We start from the raw sequence: 20740 nt of genomic DNA, 5'->3' as shown, positions 1-20740 counted from the left end.
TATGAGTACCTTGGGTAGATGAGCTTAATAGCTGCATGGCTTTGTTACAGAATACAATTTTTGTAACTCAGTGCTAGGGAGAAAGATACTGCTAGCAGAAAATTCTTGACTAAGCAGATGTTCTGGTGTCTAAAAGTAGATTTTATTCTTTTGGGATTCATTTGCTCATGTAATTTTTCATCATTGATCATTTAATGCTGTTGCTGGCTTTTGGGTTGTTTTTTTCAATTGGCCAGTTTTGTACCTGAAAGCTAAATTAAAAGCAAAGATGGCCTGAATGTCACTACAGTTTGGGCTCAGTGGGATGATCTGTTTTAAGTAGTATAGCTGTAATTTTCATTATTACCTGAATCTCTCAATAATTTGATAATATTGCAGAGTATCACTGCATGACCCTAGAAATGAACTAAGGGGTTGTACTTTCACTGAGCCAATACTCTCCCCACCACTGACACTACTAAAACACAGAGGCAAGGTTACCTGTCTGCTTTAAATTTTTGAAAAATACCTCACTCTCTGCTCACCTTTCCCACTGTTGAAGGAGCTCTCTGCCTCCCTGCTTAGAGCAGTATAATTATAAAGCTACTACAAAACTTCCAATTTTTTAGTACAGTGGAGATGTGTGCCTGAAGGTCAAATAGAGATTTGTAATACCTGTGTGGATTATGGAGAATTTCCAATCGCTCGCCTTAATGCTGAGGTCAGTACAGTGGTGTGATAACTTGAGATACAGATTATTCCAAAATATTTTTTTCAAGTAAACTTTTCCTTTGTGACTTAATTTTTTTGTCTTGCTTGCAGCAAGAAAAGTTTCTGAGAGGATTATCCTGGGAAGTAAGGGTAATCTGTAGGAAGTCTGCATACATTTAAAGGGAAAGGGAACTGAATGGTCCTGTAACATTTTTTACATGCTTCACTTCCCTTGGAGACCATGCACAGGACTGCACACTCAGCTTTTCACTGGGAGACGTGTTCTAGAATTTGGAGGTTGAAAGTGAAATCCACAGTTGTTTATCCTGGCTTGTTTTCTGGTTGCTGTTCCAAGGAGTAAGTACACTCTTTTCATGCAGACAGACCTCTGCTGTGTCAAGGCTGCTCAGATTAACTGTGCAGCTGGAATGTATTTTTTTCCACATCACTTGTGTAGATGTTGCTCTACCGGTTCTCTGGTTCTGCCTCTCCAGATTCTGACTGGCTACTGACCACAAATGATGCATTCATAAAATTGAAAGCAAAGTGAATAAAGTGACTGTAGCCTGTGATGCCTTTAATCCACAATATATTTATTATGTAACCCTCAAACCCCTAAGGTGTATGTGCATGTGTACATACATTGCTTCAGGCATGATAAGCAATGCATACTTTACCATGGCTGTTCTTTAATTTTGCTGCCTCCTTCAAATGTCATTTGGTTATTTTCAGGAACTCACTCAAGAACTGTGTGGAAGAGCAAAGGGACAGGGGTTGGTAGAGTATCTGTGGATACTCTAGGAAAACTTGTCTTTTGACAGGTTTATTCTTGCCATCTGTCAGGTGGACTGGAAAGGGGTAGAAGAAAGGGGGAGATAGGAATGGACCTGTACCAAAAAGAGGAAAACTTTAAACAAAGTATTGGAAGTTGACTGTGGGCAAATGAAGCAAAGAAGGTACAGAAGACCAGCAACATGAAGCAGACCAAAATACATGGAATGCTGAATAAGGATGACAACAGTGAGGGAGGGGAATGCTTGTATCTTCCATACCATCAAGAGTCTAGTAGCTGCTAGATGTTAAGGTATGGCAAACTGAAAAGTTATAAAGGCTTTACTATACACTTACACTTCTGGATATAATTTAATTTACAGGGATTTTCTGAGTTGCTGTGTCACTTCTAATTGATATTTACAGCCATTTTTATTCCTATTTAAAGCACTTCTCTCCCCCACCTTCCTCTGCTAAAACCATTCCCACTATCTTGTTACTGCCTACTTCATTTTCAAACGTCTCAAATCTGTTGTTCTTCAGCACCTAAATAGTCCCAGTAGTTCATAGCAGTAGCCTTTTGGGATAGCAGCTTCTGTGCTAATTCTGCTGCTCACTATAGTATTTTACAGACTAAGAAATAATGAATGACTAACACTGTTAGGATTCCTGAGCAGACACTGTGACACTGGGATAAAGCCATCAGCAGCATTATTGGGTCTTTCAGAGCATTGTCCCTATAGAGCGTTCTGTGTTTTAAAGACAGAATGGTGCTGCACAGTAATTTTGATTTAATCACTTAATCAGTAATTTTGATATAAAAGCCTTTTGTAAGGCTTTTATAATTATAAAAGCCTTACACAAAGCCTTATATAAATTATTCCATCTAAATATGTGACAAACTTTCTGGAAGGCATCTGCAATATTTCTGAGCATTTCTTGCTTTGCTGCATTTACCTTGTTAAATATTATTTTAAAAAGAAACTAGTTCACAAAAATCAGAGTGAATAGAGACAAAGTGCTACTGCTGTTGGACTACCTCTTGTTTAGCTGGAAACCACAATTCTATTCCTTCCTTCCTTTGCAGCAGGAAAGCGAAACTGGAATCTGTCATTCTTGGGTCCTGCTTTCTTCATGAAAGCATACTTTAAAGCTAAGAGCATAATTTTATACTTTAACACTGCTTTATTGTACAAAACAAGCAATTTATTAAATATAGCATCTCTCATTCTTCAGAAAGAAAAATACATGCAAAGAGGTACGTTTTTTGTTCACATTATTATTTCTCCCTTGAAATAAGTATGACTTTTTCCTGTCCCATTCAAAGGAATATGACAAATTTCAGGTTTAGGTGTGCTTCTAAACGAACCCTTTAAATATTGTCTCAGTACTACACTTTATAAGAGTTAACACTTCTCAAACACTATTCTTTAGGCAGTGGCCTTTCAGTGATCAATTAATGTCTGAAATCTTGGTTATTTCATCATTCACATCCTTGATCTCAGTTTGAACTCTTGTTAGATTGGCCAATTTCTCATTCAGTAAAGCAATTTCCTTCTCCCGTTGTAAGACCTCTTCCACTAATTTTCCTATTCTCAGTGTTAGGTCATTTATTAAGGGCTCCAAGATGGCAAACTCCTTTTTAACTTTGTACATCTTGGGTTTTAAATCATTAGCAAATGTAACTGTCTTCAGAACTTTTGCTCTGTCACCTTCAAGATTCAAAAGTCTATCGGAATGCTTGTTAAAATCGCTCCTTAACTCAGACAGTGCTGTCCTAATTTGCTCGATTTTCCTTGCATTACTGGATGCCAGGCTTTGTATTTTCGTACTTCGGTCAATGCTACTGGTAAGGAGGTCACCTATGTTTTTTACTGTTGCTTTTTCACCCTTTTCCACTTTATCTTCTAGTGTTTGCAAAGAATCTGTCAGTGCAGTCATGTCCGAGACCAGGCCTGAAATGCGCCTTATGTCAGTTTTTACTGTCACAATTGTCAATGTTACATTTTTTGCTACAGAAGCTGCGTTCTGTTCAGCGCTTGAAACTGCATGAAAAAGGCTTGTTAAATTCTTCTCCAGTTCTTCTTGTTTTTTAATTATGCTGCTAGACCATGTTTTCATTGTATAAATATCTTCCTGCAGATATTTAACGTGAGAAATTATTTGAAGATCTTCCAGCTGTTTCATTAAGTTCCAAGTCTTTTCACACTAGAGGGATACAAAAATATTTCTAGCTTAACAACTTAACATCAAAATTCAAGCTATACTTTAATGAAATATCTTACTATTCTGACATTCAATTTGAGTGCAAACCCTGTGTCTAGGAAATAAATTTCTGTTACAACACAACAATTTCTTTTTTCTTGTCAGTATACATAGTAAACATTAGTACTTCTGTTACAACAAAAAATTACAAGAAGGTGCTATATGACTTTCCAAGGTGACCTCTGAAAACACAAGTCATCAAATGGAATCTTCTTCCATACATAGGAATTTTTAAGTCTCCATAAAAGCTATTTTAGTGAAGGAAAACTCATGCTACTGCTGGATTTTTGTATTGAGTTGCTAGTTCAAGCTTTTATATTTATTTTCTTATGATTGGTTCTTGGTTTTCAAATTTGAGAGGAGAAAAGGAAATTATCTAAGTGAAACTATCCAGTTCAATCCCCACTAAGTCAGGGTAGAACTTAGAAAAAAACCACCAAACGGGCAAACTGAAACACATTCTATGAGGCTAGAATTAGTGTCATATAAATCCTTTTCTGGACATTAGTAGTAAAAATATCATCACAGAAACCAATATTTTTAACTCTTCAATAGTGCAGGTCATTCCTCAATAGCTCAGAACCGTTTTGCTCAAAAGCAAAAGACCAGAATTTAGGTTGTGGAAAGTTGTGCTTGTTTCCTAGTTAATGCCTCCAAGGATGAGGATTTCATGTTGAATCTCCTGCACATTCAGCTTTCAGTAGGGTTGAGGTTGATGAAAGATTAGGGATCACACCACTGTCACTCCCACCACCCTGCCTCAAAATGGTACAAAGTAGAAACACTAGAACTGAAACACTGTGAAAAAAACCTGAAACTTGTGAAAAATATTTAAAAGGCATTTCTTTATATCATAGTTTTTCCTAATAGGACAGGGAACACTAAAGTATTTACTCTGTACTCTTTCTGGAGGAACAGTTTATTTTGAATCAGATTATGCACCAGGACAGGGGAATTCACTACAATATATTTTTATTTTGAATATCACTGTAAACAGAAATTTATATATAAGCAATAATTATATGAAACCAACACAGTTTTATGACATTGAGAAACACTGGTTTCATAGTCTCTTGAATGGACAGTGTTACTTGTTTAGTGAAAACTTCAGTGGAGTTCTAAAGAAATTAATGTACAAACCCAGACTAATTTAAATTAGGTCTGATTAAGTCATAAATGTGTGTTCATACTGTTTCTACTAAGCAATCTCCTTTCCAGAGAAATACAAAATTATTAAGCCAATAAGTCTGCAGACAATTTTTGTTATCCCCGAGATCCAAATTTCAATGAACCTCTGTCAGGGCTACTAGGTAGTATTACATCATGTGTAAGTAGGTCTGTGGGTAAACTGGATATTCCCTGCTCCCAAGCACATAAATCCACTGATTTCATTAATTACTTTTGCAGCTCTTGGTTCAGCAAACTTTGGGAAACAATGTCAGTGACATTAATTTTTTTTCTTTTCAAAAGCAAAGCAATACAGGACATATCATGTGATGCTGAACAAAGAACATCCTACAGAAAAAAAGGTTAAAAAGTTAAAATTTGTTTCTAAAGCACCAAAACAGCTCCCTCAAAAAAAAAAAACCAAACCAGGTGCTACGTAAATGCCAGCTTATAGAAACCAGAACAATACAAGGTTCTCAGTAGGTTTTCTCTAACGGTGTTTTATCTAAGCTTCAGCTGTTAAAAATGTACTCTGCTTTCCTGCAGCATGAAACCATTATGGTGTACAACACTTTAAAAGCAAGGTACAGCTATCTCAGCTGAGAAATAAGTGATTAATTGTTCACTGTGTTACAAGTCTATGGAAAATAATACACAAAGTAAAAAACAAAAGAAACTAAGTAGTGAAAGCTAAATACAAACTAAAATTATGCACTTTCCCCCCTTAAATCGAAATACTTGGCTTCAAATATTTTAAAGAAAAAAGATCTTTTAATAAATAAACTGAAAATAATCCTTAATTTAAGAAAATATTCCTTTCCTTCTTTAACAGAGTATTACTCTCTTGCTCTCTACCCTCTTTCTCAACCTTTCAAGCTGTTCCAATGATCTTTAGATCAATGACAGTACATCAGCTATCCCTGACATAGATTTAAATCACATTATTTATAAAAAAGTGCTTTTTCATCAATGAAAAATCAAAGACCAAATTCACTTATCCCCATTCTGGTCATTTTCTAAGTGAAAGCTTTCTAAAGTTACTTCTTCTGCTTTTGAAGATACTGCTTTGTCAGGCCCTGTTTCTAGAACAGCTAGTTCATGCTGCACTTTGATCAAGCTGCCATTGGACTGGAGGCCTTCAAGAGCCTTCTGCATGGCCACTGTATCAGAAACAGTTTTCAGCATGTCACGTTCCACAGCGTACAGCTGTGTCTTCAAGTCCTCTGTCTTTTTCTCCATACCAAGCAAGTCACTTGACAACTTAAGAATAGAGTGAATAGCATTTTCAATTGTTGGCAAATGGGTCTTGCACTCCTCAATTTTAGGTTCATAGTTTGCAAGTTTCTGATTCAGCTCTGTGTCCTTGGCTACCAGACTATTCTGTTCTTCTTCTAGCTTTTCAACTGACTTTGCATCCAAGTTCAACTTTTGTTCAACTCTAGAGAATTCATCATCTTCTTGCTTTTTTAGTGTTCTGATATTTCTGGCTGTACTGTCCTCCAAATCTTTTACTCTTTCTGCAAGGGATTTAATTCTTTGGTCAACTTCATTGATTTTGGAAGTAACTTCTGTGTGTATGAACTTTGCTTCAGATTTTAAACCACTAGCATTTGTGTTCATTTCATCCAGGCTTCTTCTCCAGGAATTTGTAACATTCTGGAACTTCTCATTAATGCTCTGCATCTTTAGAGATAGAGTCTGTTCATTGTTCTGAATATCATTTATGGTGTTATGAAGAGAAGGTATTTCCTGCCCAAACTCAGTCATCACAGAGATGGATGAGGCAGCTTCTTGCAGGATACTTTCAGAAGACTCAAGCTGCATTCACAACACAAAACAACGTCTGTGTCTACTTAACAAAAGTAAGAACAGAAAAATCTTTCCATTTATTAGGAGATAATGAAGTCCTTTAAAAACCCCTGTAGTACTTGTTACAAAGCTCCTCCATGGTGCGTTTCCATGTTTCATCTTAAAAATATTGTTGGTTAACCTAGCATGAAAAAGTCACAGAAAAAAAGCTATGTCTGTTGTTGAACTTCCATAGCATATGCAATTTTCTGTGCTTGGTTTTTTTTGTGTCCAAAATAAATCTCATGCAACATTCTGCAATCTGAAGTATAGTATATAAATATTCAAATTACATCATGTATAAATGACATTATTCTGAGATCAGTGCTGAAACAAAATCACTGGCATGAGCCATGCCATGCTACCATTCTTATCTGTAAGGTATCAGGGATAATTCAGCAGCCAGCACAGCTTTTCTACTTGGTAATGTCACATGTGGCTATATCTTTTTTCATTACTATTCTATTTTCTTATCTATCATTTATTATGTCTTCATATCATTTGACTAGGTCTGCTACATTAAAATGTCAGTAAATTTTCTTCAAATCAATGTACATTAGAATTGCACATGAAAGACGACTGGTAAAATGAAATGTGCATGTATGTAAGTTCTTAAAAATAGTTTAGTTTCTAAAAAATAATACTGAGATACAACCACTGTATTCACATACTGGAACAATGGCATTGATTGACATGCTTTGTCACATGAAATAGTCTCTAAATGCCTACTCACAGGCAAGTAAAACACATTCTGAAAACTTGTTTTAAAACAGGCAGTTAAATTAACAAAATAACAATGAAGTAAGCAATGACAAATATTCACCAAAGATCATCCAATTAAGATGTTAATGATTACCTTTTCAGAAATCAAGTTTACTTTATTTCCCACATCCATGATTTTTTCAGCTTCTTGATGTAAAAAACTGTACTTTCTTTCCAGGTCAGCAAATTGACCTGACTGCTGAAATAGAAACCTGCAAATTTCAAGTAAATAAACAGAAAACATAACTTCTTAATTAGTATATATTAAGTATTCCGTGACTTGATTCACAGCAAATTGCTACTGGAGGGATTTGTATTCACAGAATTTGCCAGATCAGTACATGACAAAAAAAAAAAAAAAAAAAAAAAAAAAAGAAAGAAAGTGATCTGTCTTGATATTGGAGTTATCTTCTAAAAGAGGTATGACAGCAAGGAGGCATCCATAGATGTCTTTGCTTTTACACTGCATGCTAAGGTAACCAAGGCACTGATGCTGCTAAGATATTTTAAAACATCTTTAACAAAGGTATTAGTCATTTACTTAAAGACTCCACCTGATGGATGGTTTATTACACTGCTGAGCAAATTATTTACAGAAAACTCTTATTTTACTTCTTCTGTCCAATTATTGCCTGCCAAATGAGCACTTCCTGTCAGCCTAAGTTGCTCTCCAGGTCGATGCAGTCTCTGAAGCAGATATTTAGAATTCATGGCACCTTCAGTGTGATGTAACAGCTGGAGCTTCTACAGTAACTCACTGCACAGCCATGTTTCCATGCTTGTCAATACTGCTACTCTTTCCTGGATGCTTCTGGCTCTAACACGTTTCTATAGACACTTAGCCCAAGCACTCTGTTAACATGTAAATCATACAGCCCACATAATACAGAAGAAAATACTAAAATCCTCTTTAGAGAGTTACCTACCAGCTCACCACCAGACAAACAGCAAGGGAAATGATACTCAAACTTGTCCTTGAGTCCATCCAAAAGGAACTGTGATTATTGCTGGTCCTGGGACTTGCCAGCTTCCCATAATTACTGTGCTTGTCAGCCTTCTGTGAACCTTCACTGGTCTTGGATGAAGAAATACCTTTTTTCCTTGGCTTAATTTCAGACATTTTGTGGTTTTACAAAGCAGAAGCAAAGGAGAGAGCTAGGAAAAAAACACAGAAAGGACTAGTTTTTACTTCTTACATTTTATTTTTAAACATCCTCAAACATAAACTTTAAATTCACAGATACACCTCTAAACATGTTTCTTTTGGTGTTCACTATGCTTCCTAGTTATGTGAACTTCTGTAAAGTATCATAATACTTTCATTTGCTTTCTATATTACAGAGCACTGCTTTTATATTTTCTCCAACTGAACTCACTTTCCAAGCTTAAGCTAATTTCATATTTCCAAAAATATTTCATCTGCTGTAGAATAAGCTATTTTAAATATGCATTTAAGATTACAAGGATTAAAAGTATATTTCTTTCTGTAGCTGATGACTGTCATGAGTTCATCAGCAATTTCACTGATGAACTTGCATTTTACCTGTAGATTTGAAAAAGAATTATTACCTATACCACACTAAGAGGGGAAAGTTAATTTTTCAATTTAATAAATAAAATTGCAATTCAAGCTTTAATTTAGTAGTTCTATTGTAATGATTTCATGTCATCTGTAAAATCACAAATGCCTGTTAACAAAAAGTTGTAACAGAAAAATTCAGAAGATTAATGAAATCATGCCTCTAGAAAAAAGAAAAAACTATAACTTCCCCTTGATAAAATTAAGGTCAGAATAGATTGAGGCAACATAAATCTCCAGCTCATATTTTAGCCATCCAAGTGAAGTTTGGAAATGAAAATCTCCAGCTCATATTTTAGCCATCCAAGTGAAGTTCAGAGTGTACTTTTTAAGCCTAAAATCTTCCACCATACTGCTCAAAATAGACTGGATCCTTGGCAGAGTTGCTTTAGCCTAATTTGAGACCAAACTATTGTGCTGGTTTTTGGATCACTTTGCAGCATTGCCACTTAGTCACATCTCAAAATATAAATATTTGTAGATACTGACATAGTCATGTACAGGGGTAAAAGGCATTGTTTAAAATCTAATCTGTCATGCAAGTAGCTTAGAGCTGTTTGAGCCACAGTACTAGGAAGCATGCTCTGAGCTTGAAGCATGGAGGAAAAAAAGTTTTTCATTTCCAAAAAATCCCACAAAAAACCAAAACCCCAAAGAAAACAAACAAACAAACAAACAACAAAAAAAGCCACCAAAACAGAAAAATTGTATTTTGAAGCTTTTAAAACATCTTTGGGTTTGAGAGCACATACCAAGAAGTTAAAGTGGAAGAAAAAAAAAAAAAAAGAGCTCTGAATAGCAGTTAGAGAAAGAGTTTAACAGAGAAAAGCTCTGCTTTAGGAGGACGGCTGCAGCGCGCAGCCCGGTGCTGTACAGGGGGGTGAGCCGCAGCTCCCCAGAGACCCTTCCGGACCGGTCTGCTCCCCCCAGAGTGACCGACTGCTCCCTCCGCTCCCCCAGAGTGACCGACTGCTCCCTCCGCTCCCCCTCAAAGTGACCCACATCCCCTCCGCTCCCCCAGAGTGACCGACTGCTCCCTCCGCTCCCCCAAAGTGACCCACATCCCCTCCGTTCCCCCAAAGTGACCCACATCCCCTCCTGACCCACATCCCCTGCAGGACGCCCCCAGCCCCGGCAGTGCCTCCCATCTCCCCTCCCTGCGGCCGCTGTCCCGTACCCGCCGCGCTGCTCCGGCCTCAGCTGCGGGGGCGGAGGCGGGCAGGGCCGCCCTGCCCCGCAGGCACCACGTTTACAGGCCCCGGGGCCCCTCCCCTGCCCGCGGCCGGCGCATCGCCGCCCGGTGCGCCACGTCCGGGGCCCGCCCGCCGCGGGCAGCGATCCCGGCACGCACAGCCAGGGCTCGGCGGCTCCGCGCCGGCGCGGGAGGCAGCGCGGGGCTTTGTTCGGCGGCGGCGGCGAGCGGGCCGGGCCGGGCCGGGCCGGGCTGGGCTGGGCTGTGCCGTGCCGTGCCGGGCCGGCCCTTCCCCGCCCAGGCCCGGAAGGAGGAAGCGCTGCCGGCACCGCCTTCCCGGGAGCCGCGGGGCAGCGGCTGCGCCTCGGGGCTCGGCGGGGCTCGGCTCGGGGCCGGCGGCTGCAGCGGCTCCGCGCTGCCCGCCAGGTGAGCGGCGTCCCGCAGGGACGGACCGGACCGGGCCGGACCGCGAGGGTTCCGCCGGGGCAGGGGCAGGGTCGGGGTCGGCGGGCGGGCGGTCTGAGCGCCTCGGTTTCTGTTTCGTTGGCGGCTGGCACCAGCGGCACGGTGTGAGTTAACTCTTTATTTTGTATGTTTGTGGAGCGATTTCTTCTGTATTTGCCTCGCGTGTGGCAGTGTTATTGTTATTGTTAATCGTTTTTCGACCAGGCAGCTTTAGCGTCCCCTTTCCTCCGCGATGCGGTGGGATAAAGGCTTTCTTAACTACGTAATTTTTAGTGAAAATAGGAAATTCTGTCAGCACAGCGGAAGAGGCACTCCAGCATGGGCTTATCCAAAGGCAGCTGTTCCACATCTACCCAGCTCCTGAAGGAGAGAGAGTGCCGGAAAAGGCGAACGCTTCTGCGGGCACCTGCATGGGTGTTCTGTGGAGGAGTTTGGACTTGTTTATGGAGCTTTCCATAAACAGGAAGGTGTGATCGGAGAGAGCGTTTTGATCAGTTGGGACTCTCGGAGTCGCTGATCAGTTCTGGGAAACCTTTATGCCGTAGTCAATAGTTTTCACCTGATTTCTTCAGACATTTGGTTTCTTATGATACGGAGGAAGAATGCGAGTTTGAAGTTGTGTGTCCAAATGCTGATAAAGGAAGGTATAGCGTACTCAATGGCAGTTTGGGTGCTCCCTCTTCCCTCATATGTCAGCATCCAAGTGTCCTTGTATGGAGTCTTGAACTCGGAGACAACAATGCGTTTATCCCCTGCAATGAGACCAGTCCTCTTTCTCATCCTGTTGACCCAATCACATGATCCAAGGGCTTGGAAAAAAATTGAAAGATGTAGTGAGTGGAGAGAAGACCTTTCAATAGAGACATTTAGCAAGGTGCTAGTATATGAGAAGCTTGTTGTCTCTGGTCTTGTAGTTCTGAAAGTGTTCATAAACATAAATTCATAGGAATGAGGAAAAGAATTTGTGTTTTCAGAATTAGCTGGTGCTTTGCTACTCTTTCTGATTTCAACACCAAAATTTATAAGCTGTTCTAGAACTTCTTTCTTCATGCTTGTAAGTTATGTTCCCAGTTTGACTTGACTTCTCTCTCCCCCCCTCCACTCTTTCTCACCCTGAAGAAATATGGATGTCAAGAGTAGAAACTATTTGCTTATGAATCGTGAAGCACTGGAAAATGACATCAAGACTTCTTATATTATGGATCGTATGATTTCTGACGAAGTACTGACATTACAGGAGGAGGAGAGAGTGAGGCAACAGGTAGGATTCTCTCTCACTGCTATTTCTCTTCCTAGTCTACTCACATATTTTACCATCCTTTTTAAAAATAGTAATTTCTGACTATCTAATTCCTGGATTTGTCAAATTCTAGCACACAGTTTTTGTTGCTCTTAATAAGATTAAGGGCTTGGTAAGTTAAAGGCCATTTCTATAACTATAAATTGTCTGTAATTTACAGTGATAAATTAAATTATTTCTGAGGTTGCTTAGTTTTGTATAATACCTATTCTACTTTTTGTTCCTAGAATACCCGGAAGGAGCGAGCAGCTATGCTAATAAACATTATTCTTTCAAAAGATAATAATTCATATAGATCCTTTTATAATGCACTGCTCCATGAAGGGTACAGAGATCTTGCTGCACTTCTTCAGGATGGCATCCCTTCTGTCTCGTCTGGTAACAGAAAGAGTTCAATGGATGGAATGAATTCCTATGGTCAGTGTAACTGCAGCAATGCCTGTGCTTGATTGTGAACACAAGCTGTCTTTTTTATTCCTTAAAAAGCGACTACCTGTTCCAATGAAAATGAAGCAGTTGGTGCATTTGTTTGTTTTGGTAGTGCAGTAACTATGTCTATTTCATCTACTTAATATGGCAGGAGAGTAACAACAGTTAGGATTTTTATAGGTTGTCTTGAAAGTGTTCATATTGAATAATGCTGATTTTAAAAGGCAGGAGAACTGATGCTCTTACAGTTTTCTCTAACTTGTAACATTTTTTGTTGTAAGTGAAAGGAAGACTCTCATTTGTACCTATTAAAAGAAAAACTTGTAGCCTCCAAAATTCTGATATTTATCTTGAAGATTAATCTGGAATCTCTCAACCTACACTGATACAGTTGATCATTGATTAGTTGATCTAATTATTAGCTTACTTAATACTTTCCACCATGTCTTTTAGTTACCCTATATAAGTTTATATATAACTTTTACCTGCAGTGTCATCAGGATCATCTTTGAGTGACATGAAATGAATGTGTCATTTCTAATGGACACAACCTTCTAACTGCATATGACTAACTGCCATATTTACTGGCACTCTGCATTTAATAAGTGGCAAATGCATGTGGAGTTCAAGGCTATCTTAGATAATCAAAGTTTATCAGTTATGTCACTCTATATGGCCACAAAGTGGGCAGATGAAGTGCACATTTCCCCTCCTATTGTGCTTTACCTCTTTCAAGTCATGCTATCTCAGCTTAAATCAATGGAAGTCTTGCTTGGACCCCAGTGCTGTGCTGTGAACTGCCAAGGACAGGCCCTACACAGCATCCTTTCTTTTCTGCTACATCCATGGTGTGATGACTTCTGGCTGAGAAACTGACTTCTTTGTTGGGTATAGTGATGTTGAGCTCCTGTGTTTGCCAGTTTCCATGGGAGATGTTAATTCTCTTTTCACTTATAGGGATTAATGTAACAAGCTTTCCTCAGGCAGTTATTAATTTGAACACTGTTTTAGATAGGGGGCTAGTTACATGCTAAGTAATTTATTTCTAAATAACAATATTTTTTTATTTTTTGGTATTTTGAGTCCAGCAGGTTTTGGGGCATTTTTATGGGACATGAGGTGGGGAGAGAGCCCACTAGTTATTTCGGGTGAAGAGTTGTTTGGTTGAGTTTGAAAAGAATTTATGTTTTATTTTGATGTTTCTTGTTCTTAACTTTAGTGAAGACCATTCTCTGCGAAGGGGGTGTGCCACAGAGACCAGTTGTGTTTGTCGCTCGACCAAAACTGGTAGATGCTATTAAAAAGAAACTGTACTGCTTGGGAAGTGACCCGGGTTGGGTCACAGTTTATGGAATGGCAGGCTGTGGGAAGACTGTTTTAACAGCAGAAGCTTTAAGGGATCCTCAGCTCTTGGAAGGTACTTTCAGAAAAACATCTGTATTTTATAAATACCACTGTAAATATACACATGTTGGACATGTATGGTGCAATGTCATATGTCACCTTGGAAGTGTTTTGGATTTCTAAATTTCTTAGGTGATTCTGAAATATTTGCTTGCAACATACAACTTTCATAACCATTTAGTGGTTTAGGACCACTAAGTATTCTATTAATTTTTAGAAAAAGGTTTACAATAGCTTTTCACCTTAGAATTTGCTTTGGTTTTTGAGAGTAGATGCATCCTTAATTAACTTGAAATTGTTATTTCTGTTAGTGCAAAATAATATATTTAGTTATATTCCTTTTGGCCATTGCTTGTAAGGTACTCAGTCTCCTCTCCTTGCTATGTGAGTTTAAAAAAATCTTGCTCTAACTTTTGCATAGATTTTAATAGTGGCAGGCATTTTGGGGTGATTAGTATTGCCTTAGCTTAAAGTAGGTCATAGGTGCAACTGTTTATTGGCATTTTTAAATTTTATTTATTTTTCCTTCCATAGGACACTAGGAGGAGAAAGTAGGACTTGGCATTAAAGAAAAAAATTATGTAGGGATGGGTACTATAGCATCCTCTGCTACACCTGACTCTTCTAGCTGTCTCCTTGATCACTGTTTCAGGATTATTTTTACACCCCAGGCTTTGAACTCTTGCAGTACTACACAGTTAAAATGTAAATGGTAGGTCAGACTAGCAGGAAGATGGATGCAGAAGGGGCTGTGGAGGGACAGGAAGGAAGATGTGTAGAAAAGAGAGACAACAGCATCAGTGATGGTGTGGAATTTCTGTGGGTACTTGCCCTACAGAGTCTACTCCTTTAAAAATAAACAGAGTGGTCTTGTAGAACCACCCTTTGGTGTTAATAGTAGAGTTGCAGGGATGGCTTGCAACAGATTTTAGAGGTTTGTGTTGTAATTAATGCTGACTTACTACTGTAAGTTGGTATAAAATATTTAAAATTATTTAAAATGTATGGCATGATTAATACTGCTTTTCTTTTTAGATTATTTTCCAGGAGGAGTTCACTGGATCTCTGTTGGGAAGCAGGACAAAGCAGGGCTGCTCATAAAACTTCAGAATCTCTGCAGTAGATTGGAACATGACTCCACTCTTTCACAAAGGCCACCATTGAACATTGAGGAGGCTAAAGATCGTCTTCGTTTGCTGATGTTGCGCAAATACCCCAGGTGATGTCAGTAAAATCAAATACTATTCTTTTAGCTGATAAAACTTTGCAGAGTAACTTTGGTCTAATCATCTGAGGTGTCTGTGCTCTGGTTACATGCATCTACACATGTCTACATTTTTGGTTTTTTAACCAACTTCCTAACTTAGGCTAATAAGACTTCTATCCACAAAATATGCTAACCAGCTGTGCAGGAGTCATGTTTGCTTGAAAAAGCAAATAGTGAAATAATGAAGGATGGGTTTGAATAGTGAAAGATGGGAACAAACAACTGGAAATAAGGATTTCTCTAACTTTCAGTGTTCTCACTGTGTGTGTAGACCACTTTATTGATATGTGAGGATCATACAGCAGAAAAAAGGGTGTGTATCACTACAGAAAATTCTTCCTTTCCAGAACAGATGGTGTCTTTAGAAAGTGCTTGGTCTAGAAGTACCAAAATGAAATCAGGTTTTCACAATGTGGCTAATTATTGCCAAGAAACCATTGTCTTTCTCAGTCATTGCGCTGCTTTTTTCACCTTTGAGCAATAGTTTTTGTTGTTTGCTGAGGATTTAATTACTCTCTGGGAAAATTTGTACTAAACTAAATGGGCCTGCTTGTCAGTGAGTTATCTTGGGAATAATACTCCAGCCTTGTGATCTTTGTAGATAACATACTGGCATTTCTGTACGGGGGAAAAAAAAAAATCTTTAATTTGAAGAAAAGATGTGGGAAATATTGACAGGTCCTCCAAAAGAAATCTATCAGCTGAAAGTGCACTTTTCCTTGAAGGATGTGAAGTGGTTGTCTCCACTGACATATTTCTGTTGTTATTTCTTGTTTATTAACAAACAAATCAAAACTCTTCAATACGGAAGTGGGCATGGCAGGAAATAGAGGGGAATGTGCCTGGGAGTAAGGTTCATAGACAGTGCAAGTGTATGGAAACAAAACTTCACTGCAGCTTGGGAAGAAGCTGGTTCTGTTTCTCTGCTTCTAGAATTCTCTTTGGCAGCAAGAAGTCCCTTTAGCTATACCTGGATTCAGACAGCCAACCCAGTACATCTCTTGGGAATAAAGTATTAGACAAAGAATTCAAATTTTGAAGCCAGTATGTTTCTTGGGATTGAATTATTAGTCAAATGAAAAATGGAAACTGTGGTGTAGTTTAGAATAAGAAATTACAGAATTTAATCTCCTGTGATTGTTTTCACAGGGTTTTGTTTGTTGTTTTGGGGTGTGTTTTTGTTTGTTTTGATTTCTCTTTGTTATAAGGTTTTTAAAATAATCCTAATTAGAATTTAAGTTTTGTTGGTGTGACTGGAGGAGAAAAATCACTGGTGCCTAATGAATGGGAGGACTTTGAAGTGCTCAGATTAATTAAAAACATACAATCAGGCTGTAATTAATGTCATCCATCATATTTTCGATTGTGAAAGTGCCACAAAACGAGCCCTTCATGGCTATGCTAGTATTCTTGTGAAGCCTCTGATTTATCAAAGGGTTATTAATAGAAGAGTTGTATAAAAATGAGATAGGGGTATCCAAGACTTAAATGTATCTTTGAGAATGTGGTCTGGTGTGTATACACTTCTTTAAGGAGGATCAAGTCCTTATTTACAGGCTTTGATGGCATAAAAGTCACTTAGCTGAACAAAAATGCGGAAGTTTTGTCATGCTTCAGTGAGAATTGGACAACTTAACCAGTAACTAGTGGAGTGGAAAATTTCCATCCCTTAAAAAAACAAGCAAAGTAAATGTAAACAATTTGTAGGATTAGGTGTCAATAGCTAAAACTCACTGAATGCAAATAACTGTTATTTCTTTTCATACATCTGCTTGCCAGCTGGTCTTTTTGACTTCTTGCTCCCTTAAACTCAGTCTTTTAAAAACAGTTTTCAGTAACCTCTCTGTCATATATAGGCAGGTGTAGGGAAGTCTACTGTACATTATTCTGGTGAGATTCCATGTAGGAACCTACAAATGTGGCTGGCCATATGATTGGAATATATAGTCAGTATGAAATGTCATTTATGTAAGAAGAGCCTTGCCATTCAAGACAATTGCATCACAAGGGGGTTATTCTCATATAGCTTTCCAAAGATACAGGAGGAGTATCCTCCTGTAGAGGAGAACAAAACTGAAAACTCTTGAGTCAAAAGGAAACTTAAATGCTTTCCCACAAAGCTCATCACAAACCTGTGTCGGAGTTATCTAGTTTTATACAACTCTTTTCTTAATTTATGATGCCTAGTGACTTAAAACTAGTAAATATTTCTGATTTTCCTGGTGTCTACTAATGGAAATGTTTCCCAAAACATTGTTGGCACTTCAGTTGTAGCTATGAAATAATAGATGGTAAATACCTTTTTGAAATAACTGCATTCAGCTTCTTGCACAGTGTTTAATCACAGAATCACCAAGTCTGGAAGAGACCTTCAAAATCATCAAGTCCAGCCATCAACCCAGTACCACCATAATCACCTCTCAGCCATATCCCCTAAGTGCCACATCCAGATACTTCTTGGATGCTTGAGACAATGACTCCACCATCTCCCTTGGCAACTTATTCCAGTGCTTAACCACTCTTTCACAGAAAATTATTTTTTTCTAATATCTAACCTGAACTGCCCTGGTGCAATTTAAGGCCATTTCCTTTCATCCTTCCACTTCAGACATGGCAAAGAGACCAACTCCCGCCTGGCTACAGCCTCCTTTCAGGTCATAAAGATTGATAAGGTCCCCCTGAGCAATCTTTTATCCAGACTAAACAACCCCAGCTCCCTCTGCTGTGCCTCTTACGACATTTTCTAGACCCTTTACCAGCTTTGTTACTTAACTGTATTAAGATATTCTGCATACTAATATTAAAAAAAATTATGCAGTGATATTTTGTAAATTATGACAATGTCTTTTTTTTTATTAAAATTCAATACTTTATTTTATCATTAATAGTTGATCTGAAGTATTTCTTCTCTCACTAGGTCTCTTTTGGTCCTGGATGACATTTGGGATTCATGGGTGTTAAAAGCATTTGATAATCAATGTCAGGTACTGATCACAAGCAGAGACAGGAGTGTAACAGATGCTGTGGCCGGTAAGAAACAGTTTCCTCCCCTGCACCACAGATTTTGTGTGTCTGTGTCTGCAGTTTGTTCTTGTGAGCTTTCAAAAGAATCTGATAGAATCTATCCATCAATCTGTGCACAAGTGGCAAGGTTTTAGAATTCTGCTTTGAAAGACTTTATGCTCTTTGTGAAACAAGTGTGTATGTTATCCTGAAAGTTACATGTTTACATTGATAAGTGCAGTAATTCTCAACAGAAGAAATTAACCTCTGTGACACTGGTGCTGTTAGACTGATTATCTCTACACTATTCACCAATGACTGCCCATAATGCATTTGTAATTGCCAGCTTATAGTCTGGTTTTTTTCTGTGTATATGTCTCTAATGCAAACTGATTCTGATAAGTAAAATTTATACTCTTCTTAGTCCTATAAAATATTATGTAAAAAGTCATGAAGCTTTGTTCCAGGTTGTGCTTGGAAAATACTTTGAATTTCCATATGTTTTTTGCATTAGTTGAAATTTTTTCCATGTTTCTGTTTCTAGGCAATAAATACGAGGTTCATGTGGAAAGTGGACTAGCACATGAGAAAGGACTGGAGATTTTATCCCTATTTGTGAATATGAAAATATCAGAACTTCCAGAACAAGCTAACTCTCTTGTAAGAGAATGCAAAGGTATTCTAGTTGCTCTTTGTCATACAATTTACCACTGAATGTCTTCTTTTTTTTTTCCTTCTATATTTTGACTTAAAAATAGAGATGGGAACATCCTTTAATACTATATATGTTAAGTAAAATACAAGGGCTTGTTGAATATTTTGGGTTTTTTTTAAGCTTAGCAGAAGTCTCATGCTGATTTTTGGGTAGTTTTCTTCAGTGTATTTTCTCTCTGCACCACAATTACACTTAAATTTGGGGACTTTGCAAATGTCTACATGGAGTGTTTATTTTATTTATCTCTGCTCCACACCTCAACAATTTAATCATTGGGAATTGGAATATTACCTCTTTTAGTCATGTGACCACCAACTCTTGGACTGTGTTCCTTGGTGACCTCTAAATTTGATTTAATCTTTTCCTTCAGGTTCTCCTCTCGTGATATCCTTGATAGGTGCTTTACTCCGAGACTTCCCGAGCCGCTGGGAATACTATCTCAGGCAGCTGCAGAATAAACAGTTTAGAAGAATAAGAAAATCTTCCTTCTATGATTACGAAGCCCTTGATGAAGCAATGTCCATAAGTGTTGAGCAGCTGGATGACAATTACAAAGATTACTATAAAGACCTCTCTGTCCTCCCAAAAGATGTTAAAGTACCTACTAAGGTAATAAAAGCAGTGCAGAAACCTTGTGGTTTTTAGAGAAGTGCAAACAACAACCTTCAAGAATTCTCAAAATTTATAATTGTCATGTATAACTTCTACAGTATGTAACTTAATAATAATTGCTGGATTGGGTAGATTTGTTCCATTATTGCATCATGACTTGTGTTGTTAGTAGTGAAACTAAAATAATCGTAACTGAATAAACATATTCATACAGTTTAAGTTTAATCTGTATTCAGTGTATCGTTCTTTAATCAGGTTGTAATTGTGCTCTCTGAAAGCTTGAAAACTGTTATGTGGAATTTGTCTCCTTTTAAGGTCACCATAAATCAGCATAAATAGACAAAAGATAGGTTAATTTCTGATATCTTGTCCTGTGGTTTGGTATGAAGGAATTGGTGACTTATTGAATTGGTTATCCTTTGTGTCTATATTTGTTAATATGCATTTTGTTGACAGTTAATTGGTAGCCTTTTATAATATTCATACAGATCATATTACAGCTTGGTTCTGATTCTCTTTTCTGGTTTTGTGTACATATTTTTTAGGTTCTCTGTATTCTTTGGGATATGGAAACTGAAGAAGTTGAAGATATACTACAGGAATTTGTTAACAAATCACTGTTGTTCTGTGATCGTAATGGGAAGTCATTCCATTATTATTTACATGATCTTCAGCTTGACTTTCTCACAGAGAAGAACCGCAACCAGCTTCAGGTAACATGTCAACTGATGCTTACATTCAACTTTACTCTCCAAAGCTGGGCATCTTTCAGAGAATGTTGCTTTGTTAAATGGTGCACTGGGGAGCTTCATAGCATAGGTCCAAATTAAATTTAACTTAAGGCTGAATAATTAAAAATATTTATTTTCAACTTGAAACTGTGGGCGGATTTCTTGATAGTTCCATCTGCAGCTAAGAGACTAAACTGAGAGAAGACTATAACCATTATTTCTCTATCAGATGTTTCCAGCAGGAGATGTAATATTCTGCTGTTGGTTCCAAAGACATCAAGGCCCTACCAGATTAGAAGACTACTTTGATGCAGAGAAATGCTTTTTGCTCCTTTTTTTTCAATTTAAGGCAGTACTTGCAGGAACATGACCTATAAGTTGGGCTCAGTTTCAGTTCTGAAGTACAAGGCAAAAAGAGTAGATATGAAGAAAAGGCAAGTTTTTTGTCTTGCTTTAGAAGGATCCTTTTTCTTTTGTTATTGTCTACCCACATTTAAGATGAAGAGAGATTTGGTAGCTAATCTCAGTCTGAGAAGGAGG

The 20740-nt window shown here is 38.1% G+C and overlaps 2 protein-coding genes across 4 annotated transcripts in view; one reads left to right on the top strand and one right to left on the bottom strand.

Annotated features, from left to right (window-relative positions):
* Positions 1 to 2626: 2626 nt before the first annotated feature.
* IKBIP (IKBKB interacting protein) lies at positions 2627 to 10436 on the bottom strand. 2 transcript variants are annotated; one of them, XM_030959488.1, is made up of 4 exons: positions 10260 to 10436; positions 8430 to 8658; positions 7598 to 7715; positions 2627 to 3669 (listed from the first exon to the last, which is right to left on the bottom strand). In XM_030959488.1, the coding sequence occupies exons 2-4, from the start codon at positions 8621 to 8623 to the stop codon at positions 2914 to 2916; spliced, it is 1068 nt and encodes a 355-aa protein (XP_030815348.1). In that variant the 5' UTR covers positions 8624 to 8658; positions 10260 to 10436; the 3' UTR covers positions 2627 to 2913. The 2 variants fall into 2 exon arrangements, with proteins under 2 accessions (XP_030815348.1, XP_030815347.1); XM_030959487.1 differs by lacking the exon at positions 2627 to 3669 and adding an exon at positions 3713 to 6711.
* A 137-nt stretch (positions 10437 to 10573) lies between these two features.
* Positions 10574 to 20740, top strand: part of APAF1 (apoptotic peptidase activating factor 1) — a 31025-nt gene continuing 20858 nt past the window's right edge. The window contains exons 1-9 of one of the 2 annotated variants that reach the window (XM_030960440.1): positions 10574 to 10700; positions 11859 to 12000; positions 12267 to 12456; positions 13688 to 13885; positions 14908 to 15091; positions 18057 to 18169; positions 18687 to 18818; positions 19228 to 19466; positions 20015 to 20182. In XM_030960440.1, coding sequence (XP_030816300.1) covers positions 11863 to 12000; positions 12267 to 12456; positions 13688 to 13885; positions 14908 to 15091; positions 18057 to 18169; positions 18687 to 18818; positions 19228 to 19466; positions 20015 to 20182 — 1362 coding nt within the window. In that variant the 5' untranslated portion in view covers positions 10574 to 10700; positions 11859 to 11862. Of the gene's footprint in view, positions 10701 to 10804; positions 10844 to 11858; positions 12001 to 12266; positions 12457 to 13687; positions 13886 to 14907; positions 15092 to 18056; positions 18170 to 18686; positions 18819 to 19227; positions 19467 to 20014; positions 20183 to 20740 lie in introns of those variants that run through there. The other variant, XM_030960441.1, reaches the window with a different exon arrangement.

Source organism: Camarhynchus parvulus, chromosome 1A (assembly GCF_901933205.1).
Source record: "Camarhynchus parvulus chromosome 1A, STF_HiC, whole genome shotgun sequence".
In the NCBI taxonomy this organism is placed as follows: domain Eukaryota; kingdom Metazoa; phylum Chordata; class Aves; order Passeriformes; family Thraupidae; genus Camarhynchus; species Camarhynchus parvulus.
Note: the sequence above shows the minus strand (reverse complement) of the source record. Positions and strands in the feature narration are given on the sequence as shown.